General features: G+C 38.7%; 1 protein-coding gene across 4 annotated transcripts in view; it reads left to right on the forward strand.

The window, feature by feature from the left end:
• Positions 1–24,191, forward strand: part of ZBTB44 (zinc finger and BTB domain containing 44) — a 94,090-nt gene that overhangs the window by 40,449 nt on the left and 29,450 nt on the right. For 3 of the 4 annotated variants that reach the window (XM_019660805.1, XM_019660808.1, XM_019660807.1), the window contains exon 2: positions 17,748–18,821. In XM_019660805.1, the coding sequence (XP_019516350.1) occupies positions 17,804–18,821 (1,018 nt within the window). In that variant the 5' untranslated portion in view covers positions 17,748–17,803. Of the gene's footprint in view, positions 1–4,840; positions 4,918–17,747; positions 18,822–24,191 lie in introns of those variants that run through there. The other variant, XM_019660806.1, reaches the window with a different exon arrangement.

Consider the following 24,191-nt stretch of genomic DNA (forward strand, 5'->3'; position numbering starts at 1 on the left):
CCTACAAGAGATTTATTTTAGATCTAAGAATACACACAGATTGAAAATGAAGGGATGGAAAAAGATAATCCAAGGAAATGGAAACAGAAAGATAGTAGGTATAGCTGTACTTATATCAGACAAAATAAACTTTAAAACAGAAACTAATAAAAGACAAAGAACATTACATAATGATAAAGGGGTCAATCCAACAACAGGATATAACATTTGTAAATATTTATGTTACCAAAAAGGAACACCTAAATATATGAAGCAAATATTTACAGACCTAAAGAGAGAAATAGCACAAAGATAGTAGGAGACTTTAATACCCCACTTACATTAATGGACAGATCATGCTAACAGAAAATCAATAAGGAAACATTGGCCTTAAATGACACATTAGACCATATGGACATAATAGGTATATAGAGAACATTTCCTTCAAAAAACAACACATGGAACATTTTCCAGGATACATTTATTAAAAAATAAATACTAATCTAAGAAGATTGAATCATATCAAGCATCTTTTCTGAACACAGTATTGTGAAACTAGAAATCAATTACAAGAAGAAAACATGGAGATTACACAGCATACTCCTGTACAATCAATGGATCAGCCAAGAAATCAAAGGAGAAATCAGAAAAGACAGTGAGACAAATGAAAATGGCCATATAACATTCTAAGATCTATGGGATGCAGCAATAGCAGTTCTATGAAGGAAGTTAGAGATACAGGCCTATCTCGAGAAACAAGAAAAATCTCAGTCTAACTTTACGCCTTATGGAACTGTTCAAAAGATGGACAAATGAAGCCCAAAGTTAGTAGAAGTTAGGAAATAATAAAGATCAGAGCAAAAATAAATGAACTGGAGACCAGAAAAACATCAGAAAAGATAAATGAAACTTAGAGCTGATTCTTTGAAAACATAAAGTTGCCAAATCTTTAGCTAGACTCACCAGGAAGAAAGAGGATTAAAAAGTAAAATCAGATATAAAGAAATTACAGCTGATACCACAGAAATACAAAGAATTATAAGAGGCTTCTATGAACAATTATACACCAACCAATTGGACAACCTAGAAGAAATGGATAGATTCCTGGAAACATGCTATCTCCCCAATTTGAATCAGGATGAAATAGAAAATCTAAATAGTAATCATACTAGTGAAGAGATTGAATCAGTAATCAAAAAACTTCCAACAAACAAAAAGTCCAGGACCAGATTGGCTCCACTGGAGAATTATACCAAACATACCTATCTATGTCAAACTCTTCTAAAAAACGGAAGAAGAGGAAACACTTCCAAACTCATTTTACAAGACCAGCACTACCCTGATACCAAACCTAGACAGGGACAGCACAAAAAGAAAGAAACTTACAGGCCAATATCCCTGATGAACATAGATGCAAAAATCCTCAACAAAATATTAGCAAACTGAATCCAACAATATTAAAAGGATTATATACCATAATCAAGTGGGATTTATTCCAGGAATAAAAGGATGTTTCAATATTTACAAATCAGTCAACATGATGCACCACATTAACAATGAAGGGTTTAATTATATGACCATCCAGTAGATACAGAAAAAAGGAATTGAGAAAATTAAACATTCACTTATGATCATTACTCTCAAGAAGATGGATATAGAGGGAACATAGCTCAACATAATAAAGGCCATATGTGACAAACCAACAGCTAACACCATACTCAGTGGTGAAAAGTTGAAAGTTTTTCCTTTAAGATAAGGAACAAAAAAATAATGCCTACTACTTTTACTCAACGTAGTATTGGCAAGTCCTACTTATAGCAGTTAAACAAGAAAAATAAATAAAAATAATACAAATTGGAAAGGGAGTGGTAAAACTGTCACTATTTACAGATGATATGATACTATATAGAGAAAATCCTAAAGACTCCATCAATAAATTTTTAGAGCTAATGAATGAGCTCAGTCAAGTTGCAGGATATAAAAGTCAATATACAGAAATTAGTTGTGTTTATCTATATACTAATAATGAACTATCAGAAAGAAATTAAGAAAAAAATAGAAATTTCCAATTGCATCAAAAAGAATAAAATACCTAGGAATAAATTTAACCAAGGAGGTGAAAGACCTGTACACTGAAAACTGTAACACATTGATGAAAGAAATTGAAGAAGACACAAATGGAAGGATATCCCATGCTCGTGGATTGGAAGAATTAATACCATGTCCATACTACCCAAAGCACTCTATAGAGTCAATGCAATCCGTATCAAAATTCCCATGGCACTTTTCATAGAAATAGAACAGATAATCCTGAAATTTGTGTGGAACCACAAAAGACCGTGAATAGGCAAAGTCATCTTGAAAAAGAAGAACAAAGTTGGAGGTATCATGCTTTCTGATTTTACTGTACTACAAAGCTCTACTAATCAAAACAGTATGATACTTGCACAAAAATAGACACACAGATCAATAGAACAGAATAGAGAGACCAGAAATATACTTAGCGCATATGTGGTCAGTTAATTTACAACAAAGAACATACAGTGGAGAAAGGATAGTCTCTTCAATAAATGGTGTTGGGAAAAATGGACAATTACATGCAAAAGAATTAACCTAGAGCACTATCTTACACCATACACAAAAATTAACTGAAAATTGATTTAAAGACCTGAATGTAAGACCTGAAACCATAAAATTAGAAGAAAACATAGGCAGTAATCTCTTTCACATCCATGTAAGTGTTGCATTTTGGATGTGACTCCAAAAGCAAAGGCAACAAAAGGAAATACAAACAAGTGGGACTACAACAAAATAAAAATCTTCTGCATAGCAAAGGAACCCATCAACAAAAATGTAAAAGCAACCTGAATGGTGGGAAATATTTGCAAATCATCTATCCAGTAAGAGTTCAATAACCAAAATATTTAAGGAACTCAACTCAATGGCAAAACCAAACATACTTCTAAATAACCAATGGGTCAAAGAAGAAAGCAAACAAAAAATCAAAAGACATTCTGAGGTGGTTCAAAATGAAGATACAACATACTAAAACTTGAATGCCACAGCAATCCAGACATGTTTTTTTGCAGGGACTGTGTACCAACCGCAAGAAACATTTCATGGACAAGCTAGATTGGCAATAAAGAGCAAGCCTCCTGGCTTTGGGTTCCAGATGGCTGAGTAGGAAGATCCCGAGCTCACCTCTCATTGACACCAAAACTACAACTACACATGGAACAGCTATCTCTGAGAATGACCTGAAGACTAGCAGAACAGATTTTCTACAACTAAGGGTGTAAAGAAACCCACGTTGAGCCAGGTAGAAGGGGCAGAGACTCAATCTAGTCAGGATGCACCCTGCCTACCTCCCACTTCCCGTGTGGTGACCCACAAGTGAGAGATTTCACAACCTTGGAGGTCCCCCCTGAAGAGTAAGGGTCCCAAGCCCCAGCCTGGGGGACCTTCATTAAAAAGGAGAGCCCCATACATCTGGTTTGGGGCTTGCATCTTGAGAGAGCCAAAGTGCTGTAGGAAACCAAGGCTGGGCTTTTTCCAAGTCCCAGTGCAAAGGCAGCAGTTTGAAAAGCACCTGGAACTATATGTGAATGTGATACAATGACTAAATTTAGGGTGTGTGCTGGAGGGGCAGGGATCGGTTGGAACTTTCTCCAGGGACAGAGTGCTGGTGGGTGCCTTTTGTTTGTTTTTCTTTCTTTACTCTCCTTCCATCTATCTGGTCTGACTCTGGTAGATACCATTTCTGACACTCTTCATTAACCTTGGTAACACTATTCATCCCATGGTGGCATTTCCCTGAGGGCTGCCGGCCACACACAGTAGCTTATGGCAGCCCACTGCAGCAGGGGCTGCAGCCTATGCCACCACCAGCGACTCACGGCAACCCAGCTCCAGGTTGAGCTGTTGTTCACCATCTTAGGTATAGAGGGCAGTGTCACCGGCCCTCATGTGGGATCCGAACCTAGGCCCTGCTGCACAGAGCTGGCATCCCAAGCCAGCTCTTAACCAACGCACCACTCGGCCGGCCCAGAAAGTTCTTACAAAGTTCTTTCATTTCTTTTAACTCTCAAGTCTCTCTCTTCTTCCATCTGTGTCATTTCCATATTTCTATCTTCAATGTCACTGATTCTTTCCTCTATGTGGTCAGCTCTATTGCCTAAGCTGGCTATTTCATTCTTCATTTCTTTTATTGAGTTCTTAATTTCCAGAAATTCTATTTGGCTCTTTTTAAAAATTTTAGTCTCTTTGGTAAAATGTCCATTTAGTTCTTTGATTTTGTTTCTGAGTTCATTAAACTGTCTGTTTTTTTTCTAGACTGTTTTCTGGCATCTCAGAACTGCAATCTTGAATTCTCTGTTATTTAAATCACATATTTCCATGTCTTTAAGTCCATTTTCTGGAGATTTTTCAATTTCTTTCTGAGCTGCCTTGTTACGTTGGTTATTCATTGCAATTAATGAATTCTTATTTTTCTCTCATCTACAGGAGTGGGTTCTGCAACAGGCTGATAGGAAGAGGTCTTTCTTCTGCTTTCCAGTCGGTGTTGGTGGAATGTTTTCTTTTCTCCCCTGCTGTAGTCTTTTATTCTAAGCTTTAGCATTATATTTTCTCTTGCACTGTTCCAGCTTCTCACACAATTGGGGCGTGGGGGACTGGGGGTTCCCTGGAAGGTAGGCTTTTCTATGAGCAGGTCGCCTGGGTTTGAGGGCACCACTTCCATGGGAGGATGTGGAGAGCTTCTGAAGTACCAAAGCTTTTCCTGCACCAGATTCAGAGCCTGTGTGTTTCCTCAGGTCTGTTTACCTCTAAAGGGATCCGCCCAAAAGGTGGGAGTGGAGGCGGGGTGGGTTGTGATACGTGGCTCTGAGCAATGGCGGCGACTACCAGCACAGTTGTCTTGCCCCTTTCACTGGAATTGCTGTGAGTCTGTGGCTGCGGGGCTGCATTTCTCAGAGCTGTAAATATTCTGGGGTTTTTTTTATCTGACATTGCAACCGTTCCACTTCTAGCACTGGGAGGGTGGGGGTGCTTCTAGCACTGGGAGGGTAGGGAGGGGTCGGTTAGGCTCCGTGCCTATGTCTTCCATCCTTTGCGTGGCAGTGAGGGCTTAAACCATCATTCTCATCCTTCTTCTCTCAGCCTTTGCTCTGAGACCTCTGCCATAAGCATTGGGTTCAATAGTGTTATATGCTGATCCCTCAGGTGGGACTGTGGACCATAAGGGAGGCATTAGCAGTCTGTTTTCCCTCTCCCACAACTGCAATAGCTCTGGAATGCAGGGAGCTCCAAGCTCCAGTCTGAGTCAGTCGGCCCGCATTTTGCGTCTCTGCGCTTCCCGCTTCTGCCTTCCACCTTCCCTATTCCCCCTCCCCCTCTCCCCTTCCCCCTTCCCCATTCCTCCGCGCCCAATTTACTCACCTTCAGATGATTCTAATTGTGTGTCTCCTAGTCTTGCCTGTATTCCACGCTGGGATTCCTTTGTAGAATTATAGCTCTTCAGGTTGTTGTAAATTCCAGGTGAGATTTCAAGAGGCTCACCTCTGGCCACCACTTCTGTGACGTCACCTCATTGTGGTTTTAATTTGCAGGTCTCTTATGATTAGTGATGTTAAGTATCTTTTTATATGTCTCTTGGCCATGTGTATGCCCTATTTGGAGAAATGTCTAATTAGGTCCTCTGCCTATTTGTTAATTGGATTGTTTGTTTTTCTTCGGTGTTGAGTTGCATGAGTTCTTTATAAATTTTGGATATTAACCTCCTATTAGGTGTATCACTTGTGAATATCTTCTCCCTTTGAGTAGGCTTTTTCTTTGTGTTGGCGGTTCCCTTTGCCATGCAAAACCTTTTTAGTTTGATGTAGCCCCACTTGTTTATTTTTTTGTTTTGTTTCCCTTGCCCAAGGAGATAGATCAGAAAAAATATTACTTAGAGCACTGTCAAAAGAGTTTACTGCCTATATTTTCTTTTAGGAGTTTTATGTTTTGGAGTGTTACATTTAAGTCTTCAACCTATTTTGAGTTTGTTCTTGTACATGGTGTCAGAAGGTGGTCCAGTTTCTTTTTTTTTTCTACTTCTTTTTTTTTTTGCATGTATCTGGCCAGCTTTCACAACACCGTTTATTGAATAGACTGTCTTTATCCCACTGTATATTCTTGCCCCCTTTGTCATAGATTAAATGACCAAATAGGCATGGGTTTATTTCTGGGTTCTCTGTTCTGTTCCATTGATCTAGGTGTCTGGTTTTTATTTATTTATTTTTTTTAAAGATTTTTTTATTGGGGAACTGGGGGGTTGGGAACAGCGCTGGGGAATTAGGGGAAGGGGAACAGGCAAGTTGCTGTCCTTTTGTTCTTCAGTCTAGTTGTGGAGGACGTTGCTTCACTGGCCCAAGTTGGCACCATCATTGCGCTCTTCCCGGGCGAGGCAGATCAGTCGCCGGCTTCTGGATGGCCGCTCACTGCGGCTGCTGGCCGCTCACGCTGGCTGCTGGCTACACACGGTAGCCCATGGCAACCCACTGCCACAGGGGCTGCAGCCTACGCCATCGGTGACTCACAACAGCCCAGCTCCAGGTCGAGCTGTTGTTCAGCATCTTAGCTGTGGAGGGCAGTGTCACTGACCCTCATATGTGGGATCCGAACCAGGGCCCTCTGGCATCCCAAGCCAGTTCTTAACCACTCGTCAGGCCCTAGGTGTCTGTTTTTTATGAGTACTATGCTGTTTTGATTACTATAGCATTGAAGTAAAGTTTGATATCAGGTAGCGTTGATACCTCCAACTTTGTTCTTTCTCAAGATTGCTGTGGCTATTCAGGGTGTTTTGTGGTTCCATATAAATTTTAAGATTATTTGTTTATTTGTTCTAGTTGTGTGAAATATGCCATTGGAATTTTGATAGGGATTGCTCTGAATCTATAGATTGCTTTGAGTAGTATGGACATTGTAATTATATGAATTTTTCCTATCCATGAGCACAGTATATGCTTCCATTTACTTGCATCTTCTTCAGTTTCTTTGTTCAATGTCTTGTAGTTTTCCAAGTACAGGTCCTTTATCCCATTGGTTAAATTTATTCCTAGATTTTTTTTTTATGCAATTGTAAATGGAATTGTTTTCTTAATTTCTTCTCTGACAGATCATTATTGGTGTGTAAAAATACAACCAATTTCTGATTATTAATCTTGTATCCTGTAACTTGACTGAACTGATTTATCAGTTCTAATAATTTTTTGGTAGAATATTTAGGGCTCTCTACATATAGTATCATGTCATCTGTAAATTTTTCCTTCTTCATTTCCAATTTAAATGCCTTTTATTTCGTCTCTGATTGTTGTGGCTAGGACTTCCAATACTATGTTGAATAAAAATGGTGAAAGTGGGCATCTTTGTCTTGTTTCTGATCTTCAGAAGAATGCTTTTAGCTTTTCCCTGTTGAGTATGATGTTAGCTGTGCGTTTTGTTATAGATGGCCTTTATCATGTTGAGATATGTTCCCTCTGTTCCCACTGTGCTGAGAGTTTTTATCATAAACAGATGCTGGATTTTGTCAAACACTTTCTCTGCACCTGTTGATATGATCATGTTTTTTTTATCCTTCATTTTGTTTATGTGAGTATCACGTTAATTGACTTGCAGGTATTAAACTAACCTTGCATCCCAGGATTAAATTGCACTTGATCAGGGTGTATTCCCTTTTTAATGTATTGCTGAATTTGATTTGCCTAATAACTTGTTGAGGATTTTTGCATCTATGTTCATTAGGGATATCGGCCTATAGTTTTTTTCTAATGTCTTTATCTGGTTTTGGAATCAAGGTAATGGTGGCCTCATAAAATGAGTTTCGGACCCTCCTCTTGAATATTTTGAGAATGATTGGTGTTAATTCTTCTTTGAATGTTTGGTAAACTTCACCTGTAAAGTAATCCTGTCCAGGACTTTTGTTTGTTGGGGGTTTTCTGATTATTGATTCGATTTTGTTAGGAGTCAGATTTTCTGTTCTTGATTCAGCCTGGAAAATTGTGTGTTTTTAGGAATTTACCCATTTTTTCCATATTGTCCAATTTGTTGGCATATAATTGTTCATAATATTTTCTTATAATCCTTTAGATTTCTGTGGTGTCACTTGTCACTTCTCTTTCAATTCTGATTTTATTTGGGGTCTTTCTTTTTTTTCTTGATGAATCTGGTTAAAGGTTTATCAATTTTGTTTATTTTTTCAGAGAACCAGCTCTTGGTTTCCTTGATCTTTTTGTATTGTTTTGTTGTTGTTGTTGTTGTTTTAAGGGACTTTAGTTTATTTCTGCTCTGATCTTTATTTCCTTCCTTCTACTCACTTGGGGCTTTGTTCGCTGTTCTTTTTCTAGTTCCTTTAAGTGTAAGGTTACGTTGTTTATTTGAGGTTTTTCTTATTTCTTGAGGTAGGCCTGTTATTGCTATGAATTTCCCCCTTAGGCCTGCTTTCAGTATGTCCCATAGATTGTGGGTCATTGTGATTTCATTTTCATTTGTCTCAAGCTACCTTTTCATTTCTTCCTTGAACTTATTGTTGACCCATTCATTATTTAGTAGCATGTTGTTCAGCCTCCATGTATTTGTGTGCTTTTCAGTTTTTTTTCTTGTAATGAATTTCCAGTTTCACACCATTTTGGTCAGAGAAGACATTTGATATGATTTCAGTCTTCTTAAGTTTACTGAGACTTGTTTTGTGGTCTAACATATGTCTATCTTAGAAGATATTACATGTGCAATTGAAAGGAATGTATATTCTGCTGCTTTGGGATGAAATGCTGAAAAATATCAATTAAATCTATCTGGCCAAGTGTGTCATTTAAGGCCTTTGTTTTTGTTGGTTTTTTTTTTTGCCTGGAAGAGTTGTCCATTGGTGTCAGTGGGGTGTTAAAGTCCACTACTACAATGTATTACTATCGATCTCTCCCATTATGTTGACCAGTATTTGCTTTATATATTTAGGTGCTCCTATGTTGGGTGAATAAATGTTTATAAGGGATATATCCTCTTGTTGGATTGATCCATTTATCATTATGTAATGTCCCTTTTTGTCTCTTATTATAATTTTTTCTGTAAAGTTTATTTTGTCTGATAGAAGTTTTGCTACCCCAGCTTTTTTTATATTTACATTCCCATGAAACATGTTTCTCCATCCCTTTACTTTCAGTCCGTGTGGGCCTTTCGATCTGAAGTCAATCTCTGTAGACAGCATATGTATGGGTATTTTCTTATCCATTCAGCTACCATATGTGTTTTGATTAGGGCATTTAAACCATTTGCATTTAAAGTAATAATTGATATGTACCTAGTTATTTCTGTTTTGTTATTCATTTTTTTAAATTTGTTTTTCCCCTTATTCTTCTTAAAGAAGTCCCTTTAACATTTTTTTTTTCCTTAACATTTCTTAATGGTAATGAATTCCTTTAGCTTTTTCTTGTCTGGGAAGGTCTTTATCTATCCTTCAGTTTTAAATGATAGCTTTTTAGGGTAGAGTAGTCTTGGTTGTAGGCCCTTGCTTTTCATCACTTGGAATATTTTGTGCCACTCCCTTCTTGCCAGCAAAGTTTCTCTTGAGAAATCAGCTGACAGTCTCATGAGAACACCCTTATAAGTTACTAGTTGCCTTTCACTTGCTGCTTTTAGGATTCTCTTTGTCTTTAACCTTTGCCATTTTAATTATGATGTGCCTTGGTGTACACCTCTTTGGGTTCATCTTGATTGTGACTCTGTGCTTCCTGGACTTGTATGTCTATTTCCTTCATCAGGTTAGTAAAGTTTTCAGTTATTATTCTTCTATAGGTTCTCAGTCCCTTGATTTCCCTCTTCTCCTTCTGGTACTCTTATAATGTGAATGTTGTTAAGCTTGATGTTGTCCCAGATGTCTCTTAAACTGTCCCTATCTTTTTTTCTTTTTGCTGTTCCGATTGGGTGTTCTCTGCTACCTTGTCTTCCAAATTGCTGATTCGATCCTCTGCTTCATCTAGTCTGCTAGTGATTCCTTTGAGTGCATTCTTCATTTTAGTTATATTCTTCACTCCTGACTGGTTGTTGTTTTTTTTATGGTTTCTGTGTCCTCTTTTATGCTTACTTTCTCTTTGTTGAAGTTCTCACTGAGTTCATTTATTCTTTCCCTAATTCATTAAACATCCTTATAACCATTGTTTTGAACTCTGTATTCTGGTAGCTTGTTTGCCTTCATTTTGTTGAGCTCTTTTTATGGAATTTTTTCCTGCTCTTTCATTTGGGACATAAATCTTTGTTTCCTCATTTTGGCTGCATCTCTGTACTTGTTTTTATGTATTAGGTAGATCTGCTATGTCTCCCAGTCTTGGCCCAGTGGCCTTATGTAGTAGGTGCCCTGTGGGGACCAGTGACCAGTCTCTGGTCACTTGTGCCAGATGCTTCAGGAGTGTCCCTTATGTGGGTTGCTTGTGGCCTCCTCTTACAGTTGAGCCTTGATTCCTATTGGCACATCAGGCTGATTGGCTGTGGGGTTTGGTCATATCCACAGTTTACAGGCTGCTGTGCCGGGAGCTTATTACACTGAGTGGGATTTGCCCCAGCTGATTCTGGTGCCTGCTGAGACAGCCCTTTGGGTATGCCTCTTGTGGGGCTAATTGAGTGGTTCTCTGCTGTGGTCTGAAGCCAACCTCCAGGCATGTTAATTCTGGGGCCTGTTCAGATGGGCTTCAGTGCAGGCCCTGATCACCCACTGCCTGTGACCGGCCGGGAATTCTGGTAGATGCTACAAAGCAATCCACGGTTGGTCACTCCCTGTGCCAGACCTGGAGGCATGTGGAAGAGCCCACACTGTGAACCAAGCATGCTTGCTGCCAGTATTGGTCCTGGGGTAGCTCCACAAAATGCCCATGGCAGCCCAAGGCCTGCTGCTGCTTGCCGGCTTCTACAAGGCTTGGCCACTTACAGAGCCTCCTGAGATACGTGATTTGGGTAAGGCAGGATCTCAGAGTCAGCAGGGTGCTGATGAGTGGTGGTCACCAGGTTAATGTAGATTTTCGTTTGATGCTAGCGCTGAGCCTGGAGCTAGCTACTCAGCAAAAGTCTCAGAGCACATTGAGGCCAGCTGCCCTCCAAGAGTTGTCCAAGAAAGTATGCAACACAGGTGCCAAGAATGTGCCTCTGGCATTGCGCATATTGGGTGGGGCAGCGTTCCAGGGATTCACCAAGGTGGAGTGAGTGGAGCTCACCAAGCCAGTCAGATTCAGATTTGGCCTGTGAGGGAGGGTTCAACACAGGAAAGATGACACCTGCGTGCAGGCTGCACGAGAGGAAGATTCTATACAGGGTAAATGGTGACTCTCCCTTTAGTCCTTGCCCTGAAGCCACACATCTCAGTCTCTCCCTATATGCCTCTGACTCCTCCTGAGTAACTGTCCCTCCACCTTCCCCCAGAATCCAGGGTAAGTGCCTGCAAGTGAGTGAGTCTCTGCACAGGTCCCCTAAGAGGATGTCTGTGTTTTCTGCAACCTTCCATCTCCCCTGGATAGTCGAAATCTCCACTGTTTTTCGCAGCCAGATGTTATAGAGGTGGGCTCCTCTTCCCAGGACCAGTACTCGGGGCTGAAAGCCCCGGTGTGGGCCTGAGGGTCCCTCATTCCTCCAGGTGGCCCTCCACAGCCAAGATATTCCTCCTGATTCTCAACTGACCCACCCAGGTGTGCTGGCTGGGTCCACCTCTCTACTCATCCTACCAGTCTTGACCTGGCTTCTTTATATCCTTAGTTATAGGACTTCTGCTCAGCTAGTTTTTCGATTGTTCTCCAGGTTAATTGTTCTATAATTTGGTTGTAATTTTAATGTGATCATGGGAGGAGGCAAGCACAGTGTTTATCTACTCTGCCATCTTGGATCCTCTTCGCCATGGTATTTCTTTTGCATACTATTGAGAGATGGTAAGCCCTCTTTATAGTCTTGGCCTGTGTAAATCAGACTTGTACCCTTCCGATTTTTTTAAAGTTGTCACACATTTTCCATAGACCTGAGACAGAGCATGGACCCATCCCCTTTCGCTAGCAGGGGAAGTAGGACAGTGCAGAATAGGGTTTGGAACTCACAACCCAGTGCTCATTCCCTGCAAAAATTCTTTTCTAATATTTAACTCATTGAACGTTAAAAGTAGGTATTACTCAAGGTTGAAAAATAGCTTTCCCCCAACTTCTTGCATAGTTGCCCTTGCACCTCACTTTGCAGTATAGTATCTGTTATTTGGGGCCTTCACCCAAACCAAGATTGAAATGGTTTCATTTTCACACCCTATTCTCCAGATACATTTAATTTCACACACATGGTTGCAAGATTAAGACTGGGTCAATTGCTCTAAAGGCATGTTTCCTCCCTGAACCACACGATCCCAGTCAAACTAAGCACTCTTGATGGCCAGGCTTTTAAAGAAGCCAGGTTACTAGAGTGTAGCAAATGAACAAAAAACTTTATATAGCCCTCCCATTTTCTTCCTCTTTATCTCATTCCTATGAGAGAGAAACCACCAAATGATGGTTTGTTGCAACCAACCCTATGCCTAAGTGTCTCATTTTGTTACTTGTCTTTGGGAAAATATATGGAACAAGTTTGTATTTGAACTGTTAACTTTGATTATGGTCAGCATAATTATTTCAGTGACCTCACCTGGCTTTCTTGGCACAGGGTTTTATACCTTTTATCCTCTATGTCATGTTATTCAGACAGGGAAGTGTCCCAGATTGATCATTTTGTCCTCCCATATTAGAATATCCAGTGACCTTTTTATATTTATTCAGCTGGAAATCCATAAGGTTTTGGTTTTTTTCTTTCCTCCTTCACATACACATTTACCTACATAGAACATTGGAAGGAATGTTTATGTAATGGATTGTTTGCTGTTTGAGCTGACATTGCCCTTTGCATATTCACATTAGGAATATCTTATAGTGCACATTTACAACAAGTTTCCAGTACAGTGCATACATTGCACAGGGAGGCACATCAGGATGGAGCACTCATCAAGATCATGTGTGATCCCATGATAGCCTGGACCTGCCCTCTGTAATGCCTTTTCCACCTAGTACATTGAAAGTTAAGTATTCCATAGTATTCCATTCTTTATGTTCAATATCACTGCAGCACACCTCTTGTAGTTTTAGTTAGGCACTATGTCTTCTTCATAGGGCTGTCTACTTGTTGAGGTCAAGGACAATATTTTATTAGTACGTGTGTTCTTCCTTTCACATTAACAAAGTCCCTCATATCTAGTAAGTCAATTATTGAGCTGTTTTTTATAACATAAAATCATTGGTACGATTTGACTGTCAGATTACCTAATTTAGTCTTACTAATATTTTTGTTCAGACCAGGGAGGTAAAAATACTAAAGTATGCTCAATTATAATCCTACCATACCTATCATATTGTGTGGAACCAGTCTTAAAAGGAGTTTTGAGAAGTAGAGATTGTTTACAGCAGAGCAATCTGGATAGCAAGGATCTTAAATCAAATTTTAAGGAGCACTGAAAGGGACTCCTGAGTTTAAATATTTAGTTTAAAGAAGAGAAACTTCAGGAAAGAGTGGAATATGATTGCCATCTTCAGTTTTTGAAAGTCTTTTCAAGGGGAAAGGAAAAGAAGATTTACTGTGTTGCATATGACTTAGAGTTTGAAACAAAAATACTTGAAATCCCATGGTTTTGCAGCAGTATGCTGTTTTGATTTTGTTTTTTTTAAGGAAAAAAAGTTTAATGTACAAAAAGAAGAGAAGAACACCCATTCTACTACCAGTAATTCCCTTGGATCTGATGAAAGCTACTATATATACCTGGAGACATTATTCCATATAGTTTCAGAAGGAATCCTTAGGGAATCCCTTCCTTAAGGAATCCATGAATCTCTAGTTAAGGTCTCATGTCCTCTTGTGTTCTCCCTCTCTCTTTCTCTCTCTCTCTCTCTCTCAGTCTCCTCCCCGCCTCAATCTTTCCCTCCCCCACTCTATATATATACACAAATATACATATATATTTCACAAAAATGGTGTCATAGCCTATATTCTTTGATCACATTTTCACTAAATATATACTGCATTTTGCCATGTATGATGCGTACTTTTTTGCCCAAATTTGTGAGGGAAAAATAAGGATGCATGCATTATACATGATTAGTACTAATTCCGTATCTGTATAAACGTTTTTAATTCTTTTAATGCTTATGAGTTAAAATTGTAACTCTATAACGATATCTGTTGCAGAATAATACTCTGGAATATGATAATCAGTTTTGTTGAACTTATAACAAACTTTCAACAACAAAGAGTTCTTGGCCTTCTATGATGTGTAAATATCATAAGTTTGTTACTGGTATGTAAAATTTTTTGCACCCTGTATCTGTTCTTGTGTTTTATAATTATTTGTTAGATAAAATTTCTTGTACCATAATATGTTAAAAAATAAATCCTAAAATTGCTTTGTAATACAAAAAACAAGTACCCAAATGTAAACAAATAAAAATTTGAATTAAAAAATTTAAACGAGGGCCGGCCGAGTGGCGCGATGGTTAAGAACTCGCTTGGGATGCCAGAAGGCCCCGGTTCGGATCCCACATATGAGGGCCAGTGACACTGCCCTCTACAGCTAAGATGCTGAGCAACAGCTCAACCTGGAGCTGGGCTGCCAGTGAGTCCCCGGCGACGGCGTAGGCTGCAGTCCCTGTGGCAGTGGGTTGCCATGGGCTACCGTATGTAGCCAGCAGCCAGCGTGAGCGGCCAACAGCCGCAGTGAGCAGCCGTCCAGAAGCCGGTGACTGATCTGCCTCGCCAGGGAAGAGCACAATGATGGTGCCAACTTGGGCCAGTGAAGCGACATCCTCCACAACTAGACTGAAGAACAAAATGACAGCAACTTGTCTGTTCCCCTTCCCCCAATTCCCCAGCACTGTTCCCATCCCCCCAATTCCCCAATAAAAAAAAAATCTTAAAAAAAAAATTTAAAACGAAATATTTTTTTCCCTGAAAGTTTGGGCCAAAAACATGGGTGCACATTATAATCACACATACGAGTGTGCTATACATGGCAAAATATGATAATAATAATTACCACTGTTGAGTATTCAATGTATGTCAGTAATTGTGCATTCGCCTAATACACAGAACCAAAGATTTTTCCAGGTTCATTAAATATTCATCTTTAACATAAGTTTTTAACTGGTGGTTATATTTGAGGCATTTGGTGTCTTTTTTTATCTAGAAATAATATTTTACAAATAGTATTTCCACAGATTTGCTTTGTTTTGCATTTATTTCAGACCAACTATTTAAGAAAGTTATTTGTGTTAGATAAAATAATTAATATACATACAATACTTCCAGTTGCACTGGAAAATTTCTGTGACCTAAGAGTCAGCAGACTCACATGCAGCGTTGGTTGTCATTTGTTTGTCACTTAACTTCTCTGAACATTAGTTTTTTTATCTTTATCAAAGGGCTAATATAAGTCTCCCTGACTTCACATAGCGGGTATAAAAAGAGGTTAGAGGGAAAGTACTATTAAAACAAGCATTATTAGATTTGCTAATTTAAAAGTATTTGAGAATGTCAGTTCTAGTAAATAAATGTAAAATCTGATAGCAAACCACCTGCCCTTTTTTTTTTAAGGAAAACCCAAATCCAATCAGATGATTGATTACTAAACATTTTTTAAATTTACTTCCAGAAAAGTTGTTTTCTTATATTAGTAATATAAACAACAGTGATAACTGGTTTTATTTGGTGAACATTCATAAAGTGTGAAATACTATCCTAAAGCATTTGCTACATATATTGTTTCATTTAGTCCTTAACAACAACTCTGGAGGAATTGTTGAGTTAAGATCCAGGCCTATCACATTCTAAAACCTGAACTCTTAACCACTTATATTTACTCACTTTGTATCCTAAAAGAGGCAGTACATTGAGGCATTGAGGTTAAGAATATAGGTTCTGGAGTTGGCCAACCTAGATATGAACTCTGGGTCTGTCACTTAGTAACCTTTTGACTTCAGCAAGGTAGTTAAACCCTTTCCTGTCAAACAGGGATAATAATGCACCTACTGATAGAGATATGACAATCAAATGATCAAATGTGAAGCATTTAAATAGTCTCTGGCACATAGAAAGCACTCTCTATAATTGTCATTATTTACAAACTTTTTAAAACTATGTAGCTCATGAAAACATTTAGTTCATAGATTCTACTGATTAGACAGTTTGGGAGACCAGGAATTTAAAAAAAAAATTTTTTTTATGTGAAGGTTTCCATCAGAAGATGGTTTTATTTTTTTATTAAATTTATTGGGGTAATATTGGTTAATAACATATAAACTTCAGGTGTACAAAATTATAATTCGACGTCTGTATACTCTATTGAGTGCTTAAAATCCAAAGCCTAGCCTCCTTCTGCCGCCATATATTTGATCCACCTTACCCTGTTCACTTTCTCCAACCTCCCTTCCTCTTTAGTGACCACCATTCTGTTGTCTATGTCTGTGAGTTTGTTTTTGTTTGTTCATTTGCTGCTTTTTGTTTTATATCCCACATATGAATGAAATCATATGGTTCTTATCCTTTTCTATCTGACTTATTTCACTTAGCATTATACTTTCGGGATCTATCCATGTTGTCATGAATGGCAATATTTCATCTTATGGCTGAGTAGTATTCCATTGTATATGTTTATCTCATCTTTATCCAATCATCTGTCTGTGGACACAGGTTGTTTCCATTTCATGGCTGTTGTAAATCATATGTAAGGGTACATATATCTTTACAAGTAAGTTTTTTCAAACTTTTCAGGTAAATACACAGAAGAGGGATTGCTGGCTCATACGGTAGTTGTGCCCTTTATTTTTTGAAGAACCTCCATACACCAATTTACATTACCATCAGCAGTTTATGAGGTTCTCTTTTCTCCACATTCTCTCCAACACGTGTTATGTCTTGTCTTATTGATAACAGCCACTGTAACAGGTGTGAAGTGCTATCTCATTGTGGGTTTGATTTGCATTTCCCTAATAAGTAGTGATGTCGAATATCGTTTTATATGTCTGTTGGCCATCTTCATACCTTCCTTGGAAAAGTATCTATTCAGGCCCTCTGCCCATTTTTTAATCAGATTGTTTGGTTTTGTTGTTGTTGGGTTGTATGGGTTCTTTATATAGTATTTTGGATATTAGCCCCCTTACCAGAAGTATCATTTGGCAATATCTTTTCTCATTTGGTTGGTTGCCTTTTTGTTTTGTTGATGGTTTCTTTTGCTGTACAGAAGAAGCTCTTTTGATTGATATAGTCCCATTCATTTATTTTTGCTTTTGTTCCCTTTGTCTTTGGGGTCAAGTTCACAAAAACATTTCTGAGACCAGTGTCCATAAACTTAGTGCCTGTTTTCTTCTACGTACTTTATTGTTTCAGGTCCTACATTCAGATCCATTTTGAGTTAATTTTTTGTATATAGTGTAAGATAGTAGTCTAGTTTTAGTCTCTCATATATGGCTGTCCAGTTTTCCCAACACCATTTATTGAAGAGACTTTCCTTTCTGTATTGCATATTCTTGGCTTCTTTGTCAGAAATTAGTTGCCCATATGTGTGTGGGGGAATGTATTTTAATATATTCCCTACCTTTAACTTTCTCACTGCCATCTTTCAGTTTTTTGATTTAGCACAGTGGCCACATGAAAACTATCTAAATCACCTATTTCAACTAATGCTTATTTTATATGTTTTTTAGGTCATTTCTGATTCATTTGCATCTTTGACGAGCATCTGGAGAAGAGGAAAGAAAAGATGGGTGTGAAAACATTTACTCATAGCTCCTCTTCCCACAGCCAGGAAATGCTTGGAAAGCTAAATATGCTGCGAAATGATGGACATTTTTGTGATATCACTATTCGTGTCCAGGACAAAATCTTCCGGGCACATAAGGTGGTACTAGCAGCTTGCAGTGATTTTTTTCGCACCAAACTTGTAGGCCAAGCAGAGGATGAGAACAAGAATGTGTTGGATTTGCATCATGTTACAGTGACTGGCTTTATACCCCTTTTAGAATATGCTTACACAGCCACTCTGTCAATTAACACAGAAAATATCATTGATGTTCTAGCTGCAGCCAGCTATATGCAAATGTTTAGTGTTGCTAGCACCTGCTCAGAATTCATGAAATCAAGCATTTTATGGAATACACCCAACAGCCAACCAGAAAAGGGTCTAGATGCTGGACAAGAAAATAACTCTAACTGCAATTTTACTTCTCGAGATGGAAGCATTTCTCCAGTGTCTTCAGAGTGCAGTGTGGTAGAAAGAACCATTCCTGTCTGCCGAGAATCCCGGAGAAAGCGCAAAAGCTACATTGTTATGTCTCCTGAAAGCCCTGTAAAGTGTAGCACACAAACAAGTTCTCCCCAGGTATTGAATTCTTCAGCTTCCTACTCAGAAAATAGAAATCAACCAGTTGACTCTTCTTTAGCTTTTCCCTGGACTTTTCCTTTTGGAATTGATCGAAGGATTCAGCCTGATAAGGTTAAGCAGGCAGAAAATGCTCGGACTTTAGAATTACCTGGCCCATCTGAGTCAGGTAGAAGAATGGCTGATTTTGTGACTTGTGAGAGCACAAAAACTACCTTGCCCTTGGGTACCGAAGAAGATGTCCGGGTCAAAGTAGAAAGGTTAAGTGATGAGGAGGTCCATGAGGAAGTATCCCAGCCTGTCAGTGCATCTCAGAGTTCACTGAGTGATCAGCAGACAGTGCCAGGAAGTGAACAAGTTCAAGAGGACCTGCTGATAAGTCCACAGTCTTCCTCTATAGGTATAATGTCTTCTGTGTTTTTCATGATGCTATAAAGTCAGTTCAAGCATTTTTAAGTACTTACTTGATAAAGAGTGTTTTGTTGTGTCCTACCTATAGGAAATATTAGGAAGAATAAAACATGATAACTGGATTTTTTAAGATGCTACTAGTACTATAATTTTTTTTTTAACAATTTATACATTGGGACAGAAGGAAAATAGTTGAACAATATCTGATGGGACAAAGGCAGATATAGATGAATGAATTGTGAATTACTTTCAATGCAAAAAAATACCAGTTTAAAAAAATCCAGTTAGTGTTTTATTCTTTATTAAAATATGTATTGAAAACTTAACATGTGTCGAACATTGGGAATACATGATAAAAAAGAGATAGTTGCTGCTTGTGAGGAGTTAATAGTCTAACTGAGGAAGCAGATGTGTAAATCAACGATTAATGCTAGGCTAGAGATATGAACAAAGCGTTATTAACATGTTCACAAAGGAAAAAGCAAGTTAATACTGTACATTTGAGCTGGATCTTAATAAGTAGGAGTTTGCCCAGGCAAGGGAATGCCATTTCTTTGAGAATGTATAAAAACACAGACATGTGGAAGAGCATTGACTGTTTGGTAAGCAGTGAATTTGATGCAGAATGATGTGAATAAAACATGGAAACCTGCAAGTATGGAAAATAATGAGTGATAAAACAAAATGAGTTGTTGAGAGCATGTTGTGAAGAGCCTTGCACACTAGGATTTCATTCAGCTCCATGTAACAGAATCCCTTCAGAGTGGCTTAAACCTAACAAGATTTTATTTTTATTGCATAAAATGTTCAGAAATAGGAAGTCCAGGACTAGAATAGTAGCTCTACAATGTAATCAGTTGTTGGCCCCTTGTATGTTTATAACCCATACAAGGTTATAGTTTGTCAGTTTGATTTGTATGCTTATTTCTTTACGGTTATAAAATGCTTCATTTTTAGCCTGATATTCTAGAAAGGAGTAGTGTTTATATCAGGAAAGCACAGATGTTCCCAGAAGCCCTAAAAAGCTTCTGCCAGATGTCACATGGTTTTTCTAGTTGCAAGGGAATCTGGGAAGACATGTATATTAGCTGGATGTGTAATTGCCTCAAACAAAATTAGAGGAGAATGGATATTGTATGCAACTAGCACTGTCTGCCACAGATAGGCCAAGTAAGCTTGGATTTTATCCCAGTGGTGATAAGGAGTCTAGCTTAAAGGGAATAAAAAATAAAACATTTACAGGTATTTTCGGAAAATTAATTTGGTATTGATATGGCTGGGCAAAGACAGTCTCAGGACTATTACCATATAGTTGCCTCTGTATGAATATGAATGAATATGCTTAGAGTAAAACTATAAAGAAAATGGGTATTAAGAGACTTTGTAAAGAAGAGTCATTACTATCTGATGATATCTGAATATGTGGATTGAGAGAATAGGAGAGGTCAGAGTTCTCTGGATGACTAGGAAAATATTGATAACATTATATTTATTGATTCTAAGTCACAATTTTTCATATTTTATTATCTGAACCCAGCTGTGTCTTCAATTAAGCCTTTTATAATTTTTCTTTCTTAAATGGTACAAAAAAATAATGGTAATCATATAAAGGAGTCTATTAAATGAAGTAACTAAAATATGAACTTCAGAAGGAAATGGGAACCCAATTTTAAGAGTACGTCAACAAGGTCAATTCTGTATGATTTGTGCTTGGTGGATGACCAAGAAATATCATGCCACAAAGCACTTAAAAAGGCAGGATTGGTGAGATATGACTGAAGATTACCAATTTGGGTCTTTTCTTTTAGAACTGACAGATGATTTTCAACATATATATATATGTTTGCAAAAACCAAGCCAACAAAGAATAGTAAAGAGTATTTCTCCAAATGATTGAAGAACCAGAAAGGCCATAATAATTTTGTCACTTTCTTAGGGCCGGCCGAGTGGCTCATTGTCACTTTCTTGAATTTTGACCCACTATGTGAGTTCCCTAGTGCTGCCGCAACAAAGTACCACAAACTGGATGATTTAAACAACAGAAATTTATTCTCACAGTTCAGGAGGCCAGAAATCTGAATTTAGGTGTTGGCAGGGCCATGCTCCCTTTGAAAGCGGTAGGGAAGGGTCTTTCTTTGCCTCTTCCTATCTTCTGGCAGTTACAGACACTCCTTGACATTCTTCAACTTGTAGCTGCATCCCTCCAATTTCTTCCTCCATTTTCATGGGACATTCCCTCAGCTTCGGATCCAAATCTCCCTCTCTTTATCAAGGACACCAGTCATTAGATTGGGGCCCACCCTATTCCAGTATAAGCTCATCTGATTTCATTACTTCTGCAAAAACCCTATTTCCAAAATAAGGCAAATTCACAGATACCAAGGGTTGGACTTGAATATGTCTTTTGAGAGGGACACAGTCCAGCCCACAACACCAATTAAAAATCATATTCCTAAATTTGAGTCAAGATACTTTTGAAGAATTCAAGTGACCACACATGGAAGAAGATACTTGAGGACAAGAGATCATAGCTGTTTGTTGATATGACCCAAGTTTTTGTTAAGTTACTAGAGTCCTTAATCCTGAAACAGCTTGATACCTTCTGAATAATGAGCTATTTAATGAATTATTACTATTTTAATCATTTATCTGAGAACTTAGAAACAGATCTTAATCTAACTGAACATCTTGCTAACTAGACATGTTAAATAGTCTTGTTTTAACACTCTTAAGTATATTAATTCAGATTTTGCCTTTACTATATTAACATTAAATAGTTACATAAGCATAACTTATTTCTAGTATACTAGTATAAATGTAGGTTCTATTATAAAACAGACACAACTCTGATCTGAATATCATGTAATCAAATAATACAGATGAAGTTTTCTTTCTTGCCTTCATAGCAAATGTACTAATCACTCTCAACTAACCTATCTTAAATCCAAACCTATGCACTAAAACAAAGCCTTACAGAAAAAAGTTAAATTCCTGTTATATAGTATACAGTCAGAAAAATGTGGGAGAAAGGTAAGATGTATATGGTACTTTTTTCCATATTCCATAGAAATACTTCTTAAGAGTACTTCATTTTACTAACTTATTCAAGAAGATACCTAAGGGGTAGTTTGTCATTCTAAAGACTAAGACTATAATATTTAATATATTATTATGAATTCTGAAATAATTATTTGAATATCCATGAAATTAATTCAAATAAGATGTTACCTGTTCTTTTAAGTTCCCTTTATTACCAGTTGCCCAGCAAAAGATTGTAAAATCTAATATCCCCAATATATGGCAAATAGAAGAAATAAATACAACAAACTTAGAAAAGAGACTGCCAAGTTCAGGTTGGGTTTTGCTACTCAAAAAGGTGACCATAAGTATCTGAGATAGTTTAAGAAAAAATTTTATAAGTAAGAAGGACCTCATGATATGGCTTCGTTATTTATCTTGAAGATATATCTGCATGACAAATATAAATAGTTCTAGGTAATCCACAGTTTACTATGTTAACAAAGGAATTTAATTTTTTCTAGACTCTTAAATCTGCCATTAAAAGAAAATTGATCATTTTGATGATCGGTAAAGATATTAAGAAATAATTTGACAATTTACTCAGCAGTAGTAAATAGATAAACTTGTTGAGGTGGGCAGCTAGAATAAGGGTGGAATTGCAACATTGATCATATACACTATATAGCATAATGATTACAAGTTCAGGACTTGAAGTCAGATCTAGATTCTGCTACTGGTTTTGCCACTTAATAGATGTGTGACTTTGAGCAAGTCACTTAACCCGAGTTTCCATAACTGTAAAGTAAGAATAGTAATGCCTATCCATTAAGTACGTCAGTGCCCTCAAGCAAAAGACCACCAGTAACACACCTGTAGTTGAACAAGTTGGGGTGGGTGGTAGTTTTAATATCTGATAATCCCTAACAGTAACCCTAAATACACAGGATAAGTTAGTGTGCAGCACACATGTGTAACTCCCCTGCACGTAAGTAGTATTCTAGTGGTAGGAGTATTGGAAATACAAGTAGTAGTCATTACAACAGGAGTGAGCCAGTTTTGTGTCTCTTAAAATGGACAAATTCCTGGCAGAGAGATCCAAGATAGTGGAGTAGATAAACACTGCCTGCTTTTTTCCATGAACACATTAAAATTACAACTAAATTATAGAGCAATCAACCTGTAGAACCATCTGAAGTCTAGCTGACCAGAAGTTTTATGATTAAGGATGTAAAGAAGAGGTCACATCAAGACTGGTAGAAGGGACGGAGACGTGAAACAGGCTCGTCCCAAACCTCTGTGTGGCGGTTGAGAATCAGGAGGGATATCTTGACCCCAGAGGTTCCCCCCGTAGGAGCGAGGGACCCCAGCCGCACACCATGCTCCCCAGCCCTGAGTACTGGTGCCAGGAAGAAGAGCCCCCACAACATCTGGCTGTGAAAGTCACTAAGGATTCTGACCATCCAGGTGGGATGGAAGGCTGCAGGAAACCCAGGCATCCTCACATAGTCTCACTCTCAGGCATTCACCCTGGACTCCTGAAGAGGGATGGTGACTTGGGGGCCGTCAGAGGGGCAGACTGAGATGTGTGGTTTTGGAGTGAGGGCTGCAGGACAGTCACCATTTTCCCTGTGTGGGATCCTCCTCTTATGCTGCTGGCAGGCAGGTGCCATCTTTCCTGTGTTGCACCCTCCCCCCATGCAGCCAAATCTGAATCTGAATTGGTCTGGTGAGCTTCGCTGGGACCCCGCCCCAAAAAATACCAGAAGCACTTTCTCAGGTAGTAGCCAGCCCCGCCCACATTCCACTCTTTCTTGGAAAACTGTTGGAGTTTCCCAAGTGGGCGGCAACTGGCCTTGGTGTGCTCTGAGACTTTTCCTCAGTCACTCCAGGTTCAGCACTGGCACCAAACCAGAATTTACATTAACCTGGTAACCAGAATTCTTCCTGCTCTAGTGACACCCTGAGACCCTGCCTCACCCACTTGCATACCTCACAAGGCTTTATCAGTGACTAAACCTTAAGGGAACTGGCAGGTGGCAGTGGCAGCAGGCCTAGGGTTGTCCTGGCTTTTTGCAGAGCTACCCCAAGCCCTGTACTGGTGGCAGGCATCCTCGGTTTGCAGCATGGCCTCTTCCATGAGCTTTCAGGTTTAGCAAAGGCAGTGAACAACCGCGGATCACTCTGTAGCTCTTACCAGGTAGCCCCCGGCCAGTCACAGTCAGTGAGTGACCTGGGTCTGCACCGGAGCTCCTCCCAAGAAGCCCCAAAACCAGTATACTTGGAGATTGGCTTCAGACCATAGCAGATCACTGCCCGATTAGCCCCACAAGCAGCACAC

Source organism: Hipposideros armiger, unplaced genomic scaffold (genome assembly GCF_001890085.2).
Source record: "Hipposideros armiger isolate ML-2016 unplaced genomic scaffold, ASM189008v1 scaffold_330, whole genome shotgun sequence".
NCBI classification, from domain to species: Eukaryota; Metazoa; Chordata; class Mammalia; order Chiroptera; family Hipposideridae; genus Hipposideros; species Hipposideros armiger.